Source organism: Monodon monoceros, unplaced genomic scaffold, assembly GCF_005190385.1.
Source record: "Monodon monoceros isolate NGI ecotype Baffin Bay Population unplaced genomic scaffold, NGI_Narwhal_1 Super_Scaffold_12, whole genome shotgun sequence".
Lineage (NCBI taxonomy): Eukaryota > Metazoa > Chordata > Mammalia > Artiodactyla > Monodontidae > Monodon > Monodon monoceros.
The window spans coordinates 159,088,860-159,101,994 of NW_021703768.1; the positions used below are offsets into that span (position 1 = coordinate 159,088,860).

General features: G+C 54.8%; 2 protein-coding genes across 4 annotated transcripts in view; both read right to left on the reverse strand.

Moving 5' to 3' along the window:
- The window catches only part of PLIN5 (perilipin 5), a 9,361-nt gene extending 1,187 nt beyond the window's left edge, over positions 1-8,174 (reverse strand). Inside the window, exons 1-7 of one of the 3 annotated variants that reach the window (XM_029219174.1) lie at positions 8,121-8,174; positions 5,561-5,642; positions 4,550-4,745; positions 3,528-3,610; positions 2,980-3,160; positions 1,877-2,076; positions 251-364 (exon numbers count right to left, since the gene is read on the reverse strand). In XM_029219174.1, coding sequence (XP_029075007.1) covers positions 251-364; positions 1,877-2,076; positions 2,980-3,160; positions 3,528-3,610; positions 4,550-4,745; positions 5,561-5,641 — 855 coding nt within the window. In that variant the 5' untranslated portion in view covers position 5,642; positions 8,121-8,174. Of the gene's footprint in view, positions 1-250; positions 365-1,876; positions 2,077-2,979; positions 3,161-3,527; positions 3,611-4,549; positions 4,746-5,560; positions 5,643-5,985; positions 6,057-6,456; positions 6,528-8,120 lie in introns of those variants that run through there. The other 2 variants (XM_029219173.1, XM_029219175.1) reach the window with 2 other exon arrangements.
- Positions 7,568-10,061, reverse strand: LRG1 (leucine rich alpha-2-glycoprotein 1). Its single transcript, XM_029219176.1, has 2 exons — positions 9,970-10,061; positions 7,568-8,980 (listed from the first exon to the last, which is right to left on the reverse strand). The coding sequence occupies exons 1-2, from the start codon at positions 10,020-10,022 to the stop codon at positions 7,969-7,971; spliced, it is 1,065 nt and encodes a 354-aa protein (XP_029075009.1). The 5' UTR covers positions 10,023-10,061; the 3' UTR covers positions 7,568-7,968.
- Between the last annotated feature and the right edge of the window lie 3,074 nt (positions 10,062-13,135).

Genomic DNA, 13,135 nt, shown 5'->3' on the forward strand with positions numbered 1-13,135 from the left:
AGGGAGAGAAGGGAGAGAAGGGAGAGAAGGGAGAGAAGGGAGAGAAGGGAGAGAAGGGAGGGGAGGGGCCTGGGTGTCCCGGATGGACCCCCAACAGGACCCCCGCCCTGCCTCAGTTTCCCCATGGACTCTCCAACCAGCTGACCTCAGTACTTGGTTGGAGCTGGCTGGAGCCCCGCCCCTGGCACCCCCTGGCAGATCCAGAACCCCTCCCACGCCCCCCCAACCCCCCTCCTCCACACCATCTTACCTGACTGCGGCGGCCGTTCTCTGGGGAGTGCTGGCTCCAGCCCTCCCACAGCTCATGCACCTTCCCAGGGTGGGCTGGGGTGATGGGCGTCACCCCGCACTGCATGTGGTCAATCTGTGGGGACAGGGACCATAGTAGTCAGAACTGGAGGATTTGGAGTGTTGGGGGAACCAGGACCCTAGCGTGGATCTGGCCTCAATAGGCACTTACAGAACATCCACTGTATGTAAACCTTCCGTGCCTACTGATCCAGCCTGGCTGATCTGCCCATTTTCTCCCCTGCCCGTGGCCAGACCTGAGACCTGTGGTTCCCCTGAAACTCAGACTCACTGCCAGGTTTTGCCCATGCTTGTGCCTCTGCTAGGAACACTCTCCTCTCCATCCCATCCCGCTGCCTGGTTCACTTCAGTTCAAGTCTCACTGCAGACGTCACCCACTCCAAGAAGCCTCCCTTCCCCGGCTCCTGGCTGGGTGGATCCCTCCTCCGGGTCCCAAAGAACTCAGCATGCTCTCCCATCATGACCTTAGTCCCCCTACTGGACTGTGCGTGTCCTGAGGGGGCCACTGGGCCTTCAGTGCCCAGGAGAGGGCAGGTATTAGAAGATTAATAGAAATAAACTGTGGTCCACACAGTAGAACACAGTCTGACCTCCGTATCCGCGGGCTCTGCATCTGCGGATTCAACCAAGATTCGCAGTTGGTTGAATCTGTGGATGCAGAACTGCCATTTTACAAAAGTGACTTGAGCATCCTCGGATTTTGGTATCCGTGCGGGGTCCTGGAACCAATCCCTCGCAGATACTGAGGGATGACTGTTATTCAGCCTTAAAAAGGAAGGAAATTCTGAAACACGCTACAACATGGATGAACCTTGAGGACACGCTGCTCAGTGAAAGTAGCCCACTCCGGTGCTCATAGGTGCCCTCTGGTGGCTGCCTCAGGAAGGACAGACTGTGGGGACCAGGATGAGAAACCAGGACCATGGTTGAGTAATCATGACTGGACCCAGGTGGAGCAAGAGGAAGGAGGAGATGTAGGCGGGTTCTGGGTAGACTTTGAAGGTAGAGCCAACAGTACTGGCTGATATGTCGGATGTGGGACAGGAGGAGAAGAGGGAAGTTGAGGGTGACTCCCAGGTTTTGGCCTGAGGCCCTGGAAGGACAGGGCTGTCATCAGTTGAGATGGGGAGAGGGATGCAGCAGGAGCAGGTTAGGGGCGTCTGAACTCATCAAACTCAGAAAACAGGAGCTGTTATGTTCCTCTGGAGCAGGGAGCGATGCACAGCGGGGAAAGAAGCTGGGTTATCAGCTAGAACCTAAAGGCTGGGAAGATTGTGATTGGTGATGGGAGAGCCCGGGAAGAGGTACCTTCACTCTCTTCCTATCCATCTTAACCGCCTATAACTTCCCCTCCTCCACAAAACCTCTTCCTGCCTCCCTAGGCTGAGCCTTGACCCCCACTGAATGCCTCCAGCCCCGGGTCCCTCCTCTGCCCCAGCCCTGCACATACACGGTTCCGCCTCCCCCTTTCAGACTAGCAGGGGACCAGGTAGTCCGCGGGCACTCAATCCACGCATGCTGGCCGACATCACGGGGTGGGAAAGAGGGGCAGGCAGAGGGCTCTCACCAGCTCCAGAGTCTCCTGCAACTGGGCCAGCGTGTCCTGGGCGTGGTGTTTCCTCCGCCTCAGTTTCCCCAGAGAGTGCTCGTATGCCAGGTGGCGGAGCCGCGCCGACAGGGAACCCAGGCGTACAAAGTAGCCCTGATGTCTCCGCTGCTCTTCCACGGAGCCCACTTCCGGGCCCTCAACCTCCGCTGCCAGCGCCGCTGGAGGACGGCATGGGGAGGGGAGTCAGCGTGGCCACGCCCTCCGCTTCTGGGTGGACACGCCCATGGGCTCCCACAGCTTGTATATTTCCCCTCTACAATATCAATTCATGCGACCGTCCTCAAGCCCTACGATGTAGGCACTATTATTAGCTCTATTTACAGATGAGGAAACCCAAGGTAAAGAGAGGTGAAGTCCCACAGGGTGCAAGAGGCCGACCTGGGATTCGAACCCAGGCACTCGTAACCACTTTACTGACTGCCTCGGTGCGAATCCCGGGTCTCTTTACCTTGATTTTCCTCACCTGTGAATGGAGCTTATAATAATGAAAGAGTCACTTATAAGTGTTTGGCCCACAGAAGGTGCTTCAAAAATGGCTCACAGCCTTTCTGTGAAGGAGGGGGCACGTCCCATGTTCCTCCAGTGCCATAAAGCAGGGTTTGGAAGTCAGATTGTCTCCAGGGTCAACGGACTAGATGCAGAACACTGGAGAATGGTGGGGTTCAAGGGAACCACGTAAAGGGGAGGACGCCATTCAACCCAAATATTTGATTTTCCAAGGCAAGTTAGAAATCAGGATTTGTAGGGCAAAACCTGATTTTTAAATGCATGTGATGAATTAAACCATTTTAAAGGCATTGCACAGGCCAAATACTACAGTATGGAGGGCCACCAGCTGGAGGCCATGGCCCTCAAGTCTATAAGCCCCATATACTCTCGGGGCTCTGGGCAGTCAGATTTCTAGTAGGATGTGGGTTGGGGGAGGTCAGGCCTGGGCTGGAGCTCCATGTTCCCTACTGATCTGCTATGTGGCCTTGGGTGAGGCCGGGACCTCTCTGATCTGTAACCTCCAGGGATGGGTAGGAGGATTCAGGGGCGAGCGGGGAGGGCTCTGGCCTTACCAAGCTCCTCCTCAGTCATGGGCAGAAAGTGGTCCACCAGCTCCTCTGACTTGCCCAGCACTACGTCCACGGCGTGGCTCATGGATCGTTTCAGCTCCACACTCCAGCGGCGGCCTTGCCGAGCCAGGCCTACCATGCCTGTCACGCCACTAGCCACCACGTCCTTGGCCGAGGTCACCACCTGGCGGAAGGGGCCCAGCTCCAGTTGCTGTAGGTCTCCGGCTCCCTTCCCCTGCCCCCAGCTCCCTGAGGCTGCGAGGCAAGGACCCCTGGCCCCTGTTTGGCTCTGGGCCACAATTTCCCCTCTTATAAAATGGAGGAAAATCAAATCTTCCTCACGGGGCTGAAGGGATCCCCAGCACCAGCTGGCACATATTATGTGCTCAGTAAACACAGGTGTCAATTATTTTCATCTGGTGGCTGTTTTGTTCCAGTTGACCAAAGCCTGACTGGGTCCTGGAGTCCAGCTGGCCCAGGTGTTCAGGCTGCGTTTCTCGCTGCCACCTCCACCCCCTACAGCTTCCCCACCATCTGGTGGTGCTGGGTACCGTCTCTGAAGGTTGCTGGAGAAAGGGCAGCTTCTCCCCCAGCTTGTCCAGGCCCCTGCAGGCGAGATCGTTCACTGTGGCCACTGGAGACAGAGAGGCAGCGAGCGAGAATTGGGGAGATGTCAAGGGAGAGAGGGACACAGGGACATAGAGGGAGGGGATGCTGGAGGGAGAGGCAGAGAAAAAAGGAGACACACACACACACACACACACACACATGGAGGGAAAGACAGAGGGGGCACCTGGCTGGCCCCCTGCAAGGGGCCGGGACCCTGAGTGTGTGGGTGAACCACCAGGCTGGACCCTGTCTCTCTGCCCTTCCCGCCTCCGCCCTGCCACCGCTGCTGCCAGCACCAAGGTGACTCCTCACCCATGTCCAGCTCAGATGCCCCAGCGAGCAGGCTCAAGGTCACACAAGCCGGCTGAGAAGGAGGCAGGCGAGGCCCTGGGCTGGGACCCTCAGGTGATCCCCTTCCTCGGTCAGATGCGAGGCCGAGGGTCTCTCTGTCCCCCAACCCCACTGTGCTAGGTTGGACCCCCTGAGCTGGTCACAGGCTCAGGACGGGTGGAGGAAGGGGCAGACAGGGGAGGGAGATTGGACAAGGAAAGGGACCCAAGGCACATCAGGCTAGCCAAAGGGAGGAGGACAGTGAGACAGACAAGATGGGGACAAAAGGAAGGGGGGGCCCAAGGAAACAGCTAAGGGCAGATGGGCAGGTGATCAAACTACAGAGGGACAATAAGCAGAGACAGAGGGCACGAGGGATGCAGGTAGAATGGGGGACGGGACAGGCAGAGAATGGAGGGTGAGATGGCACAGGCAGAAGGACCAAGAGAGAGGATGACACAGGTGGATGGGGGACAGGCAGGTGGACAGAGTAGAGGCACACAGCATAGGTGAGACTGCAGAGGGACACCCGTCTCAGGGGGTCCACTGCAGCAGCTGTCATGCAGATAGAGCATGAGAGGGTGGGGCAGTGGGGCAAACCACAGGACCCAGGACTCTGGCCAGGGGGACTCACGCTGGGGCTGCAGGTGGCTGAGCAGCAGCTGGGCGTGGTCCAGGGCACGCGTGGTCAGGCCACACATGCAGTGCTCAGCCAGGCGGCAGGCGGAGCCCAGCAGCGGGTGCCTGTCCTTGGCGGCGCTGTAAGCATCGGAGACTGCGGTGCACGTGGCCCTGACCAGGGGCAGGGCCGCCACACGCTGTACCACGTTCTGCAGGAAGGGGTGGCGTCAGAGGGGTCCCAGGTGGAGCGGGGGAGCTCAGCCACATGCTAGAGAGCCCACTCACCCTCTCTGGGCTGGGACGAGGGGCAGGTGAGAGGGGTGGGGGGAAGTATATTGAGCGCAGCTGCGCGCAGGCCATGGACACCCGCACCGAGGTGCGCCTAGAGCTCCTGTTCTCAACAGCATACACAGAGCGGGACCGGTTCTGAAAGACTCAGTCTCCTTGAGGGAAGACCCATTAGTGTCTGGTCATTAAGGGCACAGCCTCTGGAGCAAGACCACCTGCGTTCAGTTCTGGTTCTCCACTTCCAAGCTGTGTGAGCTTAGGCAAGTGCGTGAACTGCTCTGTGCCTCAGTCTCCCTATCTGTAAACTGGGTTTCTAGGGCTGTGATGGGGATTCAAGGAGTACAATATGTGAAGCGCTTGGAACAGTGAATGATGCAGAGTATAGGCTGTGATTGCTATTATTATTGTTGTTGTTAAGAGTGCCATGATGGTGGACACAGAAACAGAGAGATACACGTAGAGACCCAGAGATGGGAGTGGGAGAGAGTTGGGCAGAGGCCAGGTAAGCTGGCTGAGAGTGTCTGGAGAGACACACCCCAGAGACACACCCTTCCCTGGGCCTCACTTTGCCCCTCTGGGAAATGGGTGGAATGTGCCTCCCCCAACCATGCTCCAAAATGCCCTCAGAGTAAGGTGCTCGAAGCAAGGGCAGGGGGACCCAGTCTGAAACTGTCCCAGGAGGGACTGCCCACCCCCTCCTCCCGTGCCGAGCTCCATGGGAGGTGCAGCCCCTTACCTGCTGGTCCTGCTCCCACAAGCTGGGTCTGGGGGCCTGAGCCGCCTCGTCTTCTGACATACCGACTGCAAACAGGGTCATCCTGGGGGCAGGACAGAGTGATGGGCCCTTGCACGCCAGCCCTCCCGGCTCCCACCCAAGCCCTGGGTTCTGTCTGGCTGGGCTTGGTGACCCGATCAAGTCTCCTTCCCTCTTGGGGCCTCAGTTTCCTCATATGCAAAATGAGGTAACGATAATGCCTACCTCAGAGCGCCCTTTTCAGGGACAATGCATGCACAGGGCTCTGCACACAGCAGGTGCATAGTAGAGAACCTCTGACAAAGTGGAGGCCCTGCAGTGATTCAAAGCATGGGCTCTGGGCAGAGAGACACCTGAGTTCGAGTCTGACCATTACCTGCTGTGTGACTTTGGGCAAATACCTTCACCTGTGTGGGCTGTTGCCTCCGTTGCAGTTAGGGAAGATCCCTGTTGCCCTGGCCCGGGATGGAACCGTGCAAGCAGCCCCCTGCGGGGATGCAGGTGGTCGCCGCAGAATCCCAGTAAACCCACAGTCCAGTTTGATACACAGGGAAACTGAGACAGACAGGAGGTCCATGGTGGGCCCAAGGTCACTCAGCTAAGTAGACTCAGAGCGGGACTTCGACCTCAGACTCCCCGTCTGCAGTTCTTCCCCCGTCCGCACCCAGCGCCCTCAGAACCCCAGTCCTCTCCCAACTGGGTCCTGAGCTTTTGCCAACTGGGCCAAGGGTCTCAGCCACCTGCTCCGGCCTGTCACACCACTCCTCTCCCCAAGCCGCTCGGCTCTCGCCCTCCCGCCCTCCCACCCACGCACCCACCCACCGACCGCGCCCCCGGGCCTGCTGGGCACTCCTGAACGCCGCCTGCGACGCACTCACCCGGGCGCGTTCAGCTTCAGCCCAAAGGTGCTGCGGCAGACCCCAGACTTAGGCTCCAGTCTCCGACCCCAGCCTTCCCCGCCCCCCTTATAGTGACTTGGGGGGCGGGACCTTCGGGGACCGACCAATAGGGAGAGGCCTGAGGGGGCGTGCCCTGGGCGGGGCTCCGGGGCCCATCGCCCTACCCAGGGGCTCCCAGAGCTCCCCGCGGTTGCTATAGCAACTTGGGGACGCTCTATGCCAAGGATTGAGTTACTTTCCTTGGCTAAGTTTGACCACCTGTCACCCTCACTGCTGTTGCCGCAGAGACGGTGGAGAGCGATCACAGCCCCCCACCGCTTCGCCCAGTGACCTTGGGCAAGTCCTCACGGTCTTTCTTTTTACTTTTTAAAACCTGCCGCTTAACTAAGCCGGAAGACAGGCCGGCCCATTCACTTGGATCCCCATTTTACAGATGAGCAAAGTGAGGATCAGAATACTTAAACCACTTGCCCTGGGTCGCCTAGCGATTGAGGAATGTGATTCAAACACAGCTCTGCCAGGCTGCAGAACCCTGGCTTTCATCACCACACCTGGAATGACCACCAACGTGGGCATGACCCTCCTTCCAGGGAGCTGCAAAAACCGAGCATGCCCCAAACATCCCTGGGTCCCCCCAGTCTGACCTCGACCCCCACCATGCCCAACATTGTGTTGGAAGGTGGCCCCGAGTTTCTGGAGCTGTGAAAACACGGCCCCCAGGGCCTCTGCCCAGCTGTTCAGCCCCATCCAGCCTGCCCATGCTCGTCCTGGGCAGCTGCTCCCCTGGTTATCACAGGCCAGCATGAAAAATTGTTTGGAGCCCTGAAGCAATCTGGTTTAATTTAAACCTTCCCCAGGACACAAGCTCTGGAAGGAATCCACTGGTAAAACGACACCTTGGGCAATGGTCAGGGTTTTATTACCAGTTAAATCCAAGGATGGGGAAAGGGGGAGGAGCAGACACAGCCATCAGATCCCAACTGCTATCGATTTGGGTTTTCATGGCATGCCTCTCCTTTCCTTCTACTTCATTCTGGAGACCTAGGAATTCGCCTTGGGAGAATGCAAGGAACACAGCAAATACATCCAATTCTGTTCAACAGTTATTTATTAACCCCTTCCAGTCTGACCTCAAACCGAGTGATGCCGAGTAAGAGGGAACCCAGCCCCAGGCCCTGCACTCAGAGAACCCCTGAAACTGGGGGAGACAGAGCCAGATTGAGCCAACCTCAGTGTGTCCAGGACAGGTTGGAGGAGCCAGAGACCAAGAGACCCGGGAAATAGGGGAAAGAGATTTCTGGAAGAGGATACAGCTTGAGCAGAGGCAAGGAAGCAGGAAGAGCCCGAGGTGTGTTTGGGGCAACATGGGCGAAACAGGTCCCAGCAACCATGGGAAGCCCAGCCTCACCCTTAGAAGGTGGGATTATTTGCTAAGTGGGGTGCGGCATCCTGCCAAGCCTTGCCTCCCCACCCCACCCCCAGCCCCAGGCTTCAAGGGGACCTGGCCACCACTAGGAGCATCTGGCCCTTCAAGGCTTTAGGGCCAGCACAGCGTGTGTCATTGCGGAAGAACATCTTGCCTTCGTTGGCCACCAGCCACTCAAAGAGGTCGTCCAGTTTCCGGTCGCAGATCCAGGGATTACCTGAGAGGTCAAAGCCGTCCTTCATGTTCCCGGCAGCCTTCCCCAAGGACATCCAGAGCCCCTCGGGCACGGTGGTCAGCAAGTTGTTGGAGAGGTCCAGCATGTCCAGCTTCTGCAGACCTCGGAAGGCGCCGGCTGCCACCGTGGCCAGCCTGTTGTCGTTCAGGAAGAGGTAGCGCAGTTTTGGCTGGTGCGCCAGGAGGCCCTTTCCGAGCTCCTGCAACCTATTGCCCTCGAGGTGCAGCCGTTCCAACCTCAAGGGGCCGCTCAGAAGGTCAGGGCGCAAAGTCTGCAGCTGGTTATTGCCAAGGTCAAGGATGAGCAGGTCGGTGAAATTGGCCAGCAGCCCAGGGGGCAGCGTCTGGAGCTGGTTCCCGGATAGGTCCAGATGCCGCAGGGCTTTCAGGCTGTGCAGCCACGAGGCCTCCAGAACTTTCAGCTGGTTTTCCTTCAGCACCAGGGTGTGGAGGGCAGCTGAGACCTGGAAGAGGCCAGGAGGCAGCCGGGTCAGGGCGTTGCGGGTCAGATCAAGCACCTTTAGCTGAGGTACAGGCAGCAGGAACTTGGCGGAGAGGTCCTCCAGCTGGTTGCTGGAAAGGTGCAGTTCCTGGAGGTTAGGGATGCCCTGGAGGGTGTTGGCAGGCAGCTGAGTCAGGTTGAAGAACTCCACGGCCAGGTAGACGGTGTCAGCTGGGAAGTAGTGGGGGAGTCTGGCAGGTGGTTGGCAGGAGATGGAGCTGCCGTTACCCGAGTGGGACACCAGGCAGGCGTCTGGATTTGGGGTGACCCCCTGGGCTGAGACCACAAATAACAGCAGCAGGAAGAGGATTCTAGAAAGATGGGAGTCCCAGCCTACTGGGCTGCAGGCAATGACAGAAAGTGCTTAATAAGTCAAAATAATGATATTATATACCCAGCAAAGTGAAAATATACCCAGAATCTGCCCGCTTCTTCCCACCTCTACTTTCACCCGGCCTCATTGCTGGCCTGGACTAGTGTAGTAGTCCCCTCCTCCTCCTCTCCTGGCTTCCACCCTCAACACCCCCCCCACACACACACAGCTGCCAGAAGTAGCTCCTGTTCCAGGAAGAATTCTATGAAACCTGAGTTTCTTAGTCTGACCGCTACATACTACCCTTCCCCATTGTCAGCCCAGCCCCAATGGACTATTAATTATTTGCAGTCCAACTTGCTAATTTCTTCTGCTCTCACTTGTTTTCTGGGTCATTTCTTGTCTCCCTGGCTCCATGTTTTGAAGGCAGAGCCTATGAACTCTTACTCGTCCTGCAAAACCCCAGCTCCAATGGCCCCCTTTCCACAAAGCTTTCTCTGACCCTCCCAAGCAGAATTCTCAGTTTCCCCCATCTGGGCTGCTCCTCTTTCTGTCTAGCCCTGTCTAGGTTATCTGTGCCCAGCCCCATCTTGCTGCAAAGTTCTGGACTCCAGTTACAGACGGGACTCTGAGCATGAAAAGTGCATCCTGCCTCGTACAGGTCTGGAGGGAGGCATTTGGTTTTGGGATGGCGAGATTTACAGTTGGTACTGGAACCCTTCGAGAGCTGGGGCTTCTGTTCCTCCCGGTCCCTCCAGCAGTAATGCCCTAGCCCAGCAGCCCTAGAGACCACCTGAACATCCTTGGTTACTACAGCCCATGGACCACCTGGGCCTTCTGCAGGGAGTGTGTGTATGGGAATGAGTCTGTCCATAGACGTAGCCTGAGGGTCAGTCTGTTCCAGCCTGCAGGCCTACATCTGGCCCTGTGACTTCAGTGGGTCAGACGGAATGTCCATGGATCTCTGCACTGCCTGGTGTCCGGGGCCTGCCCAGGGTGGGCGGGGTGGGGACCTACCTCTGTTTTCGCTCTAGGCTCCAAGAGGACATGGCGGCCTCTCTCTTTTCCATCCAGGTTCCCTTGGTCTGGCAAGGTGGCCTTACACCTGCCTGGGCTGGGGACAGGGGCACCAGCCATTGGGAAGTCTCCACCCACATCCTGTTCCCGTTAGTGGCTGGACCTGAGCCAGGCAGGGGAAAGGGAGGGGTCAGGATTGCAAAATTGCTTCCTGGCAGAGGGAGGACAGAAGGTGGACTGCCCACCGCCTTCTCGACCCTGTTTCTACCTAGTTTTTCTTTTCCCTGAGTCCTGCTTTTGGGGAGTGGGTACCCAAGAGTCTCTGAGGCTGAGTCCCCACTTTCCCCAATCTAGGAATCAAGGGTCAAATTTGTAAGGCGCCAGTCTGTCCTGGGAGATGGGGACAGCTCTTTGAGTAAGAGGTACTATTTATAATAAATTTGAGCAACCAGGAAGCTCAGTGAAGAGAACAAAAAAACACTTGTCTTATATTCATAACATATTCTTATTTTTTTTTAGTAAAATAATTTTTAAAAAAAGAATTCAAAAGCAAGTGATGCTAAAAGTCTCCACAGTCTTTGAACAATGGTCTGGGAGGGACTAAACCTGGTTCTGAATCCCAGCTCTTCTGTGACTGCTCTGTTTTGTGAACTTGGGCAAGTGGCTTAACTTTTCTTGGCCGCGGTTTCTCTATCTGTGAAGCTGAACCCGGTCTCCGAGAGCCCCTTCCATTCTTTCTTTCTTCAGCTGAAGCTGATGTGCTATTTGTTTTGGACTTTTCTCATCTCCTAATAAGTGCATCTGAAGGCTCACACTTCCCTCTGAGAACTGTTTGACTGCATCTCACAGGTTTGGCTATTCAGTGCTTAAATTCTTGTTGAGTTCTAAACATTCAGGTGTGATGTATTACCCTTATCCGCATGCCTGGCTATGGCCTCTTTTTCCCAGCCCAGTCTCTGAAGGGTTTTGTCCCTATTCAGCTGTGAGGATGACTAAGCATTCTGTCTTAGTGGACATACGGGCTGAGAGGGAAACACACAGGCTGGCATAGACCGGCACAGATAAAGAAAGACAGATAACCACCTGCGTGAAATACACGGACATACATAGTGACCAAGAGACAGGGAAAAACACATAGACCCAGAGACACAGACAGGGCAGGACACACAGGAGAGAACAACATATCTGCAGAGATGGACACACAAAAACAGACACACACACAAACAGGAAAAGGACCTGAGTAGACGTTTTTCCAAAGAAGACATACAAATGGCCAACAGGTACATGAAAAGGTGCTTGACATCACTAGTCATCAGGAGAATGCAAATCAAAACCACAACGAGATGTCACCCACACCTGTTAGAATGGCTTCATCAAAAAGACGAGATAAGAAGTGTTGTGAGGGTGTGGAGAAAGGGGAACCCTTGTGCACTGCTGGTGGGAATGTAAATTGGTGCAGTAGGGAGTTTCCTCAAAAAAAAAATTAAAAATAGAACTACCATATGATCTGGCAATCTCACTTCTGGGTATGTATCCAGAGGAAATGAAACCAGTATCTTGAAGAGATATCTGCCCTCCCGTGTTCATTACAGCACTATTCACAATAGCCAAGACGTGGAAACAACCTAAGTATCCACTCACAGATGCATGGATAAAGATGTGATGTATATATGCATAATGGAATATAATTCAGCCATAACAAGGAAGCAAATCCTGCCCATTTGGGACAACATGGATGAAACTTGAGGGCATTATGCTAAGTGAAATAAGTCAGGCAGAGAAAGACAAATACTGAGTGATCTCAGTTATGTAAAATAACCAAATTCATAGAAACCAAGAGCAGAATGGTGGTTGTCAGGGACTGGGGGGTGAGGGAAAGGGAGAGATGTTGGTCAAAGGATATAGACTCCCAGCTATAAGATGCATAAGTCCTGAGGATGTAATGTACAGCGTGGTGATTAGTTAACAAGACTGTACAGTATACTTGAAAGATGCTAAGAGAGTAGATCTTAAATGTTCTTACCACACACACACAAAGTAACTATGTGAAGTAATGGATGTGTCAAGCTTATTGGGATAATTATCTTACAATATATATCAAACATATCATCAAGATATGCACCAGAAACCTACACAATCTTATATGTCAAATATATTTCAATCGAGCTGAAAAAACAGACACACAGGTACAGGAGGAGCTGCTAGATGCCATCATGGTGTTTTGTGTTTCTTTGTTTCAATCAGTCTCCCCATGATAAGCGGTGGACAGGGGTTCTGTCCTGTTCATTGTTCTATCCCCAGAGCCCAGCACACAGTAGGTGCTTAATCGACATGGGCCGGAAGAGTTGTGAATTGTAGTGACATAATGATAAAGTGATCTCTTAAAGTGAAATCAGATCATGTCCCCTGCTTAAAACTCTCTGATGGCTTCCTGTCCCACTTAAAATTCATAAGGCTGGAGGGAGCAGGGAGTGGGGAGTTAGTGTTTCATGGGGACAGAGTTTCAGTTTGGGAAGATGAGCAAGTTCTGGAGATGATGGTGGGGATGGTTGTCCAACAGTGTGAGTGTGCTTAATGCCACTGAGCTGTGCACTTAAACATGGTTCAAGTGGTAAATTTGATCGTATATGTTATTTACCACAATTAAAAAAAAAAATTGTACTCCTCACTGGTGAGGCCCTGCCTGCTTGGGGCCCTGTGCTCCTCTCCCTCCTTATCTCCAGCTGCTCGCCTTTCACTCACCTAGTGTGGCTGCTCCAGGCATACTAATGGCCTGGGCCCTCCTCCAAGCTTCCTACCTACCGCAGGGCCTTTGCACTGGCTGTTCCCTCTGCCTAGAACACTCTGCACATCTCCCCACAGCTGCTCCTTCTAGCCCATCTTATTTCAGCTTACATGTCACCTCCTCTGGCAGGCTCTCCTCAACTCCCCCCCACCATACACAATCACCCCCTACCTAACACATTATCTGGCTTTTTCTTTATTACACATATCGCTAATTCAAATCAAGTCCTAATTTGCTTTTATGCGGTTGGTCTTCCCCATTAGGCTGCGAACTCCATGAGGACAGGGGTCTTTGTCTCCACACGGTAGGTGCATAATAAATTTTTGCTGAAGGACCAGAGACTGGCCCCCATCCAGATGAAGACTGGGACCCCCGCGACTC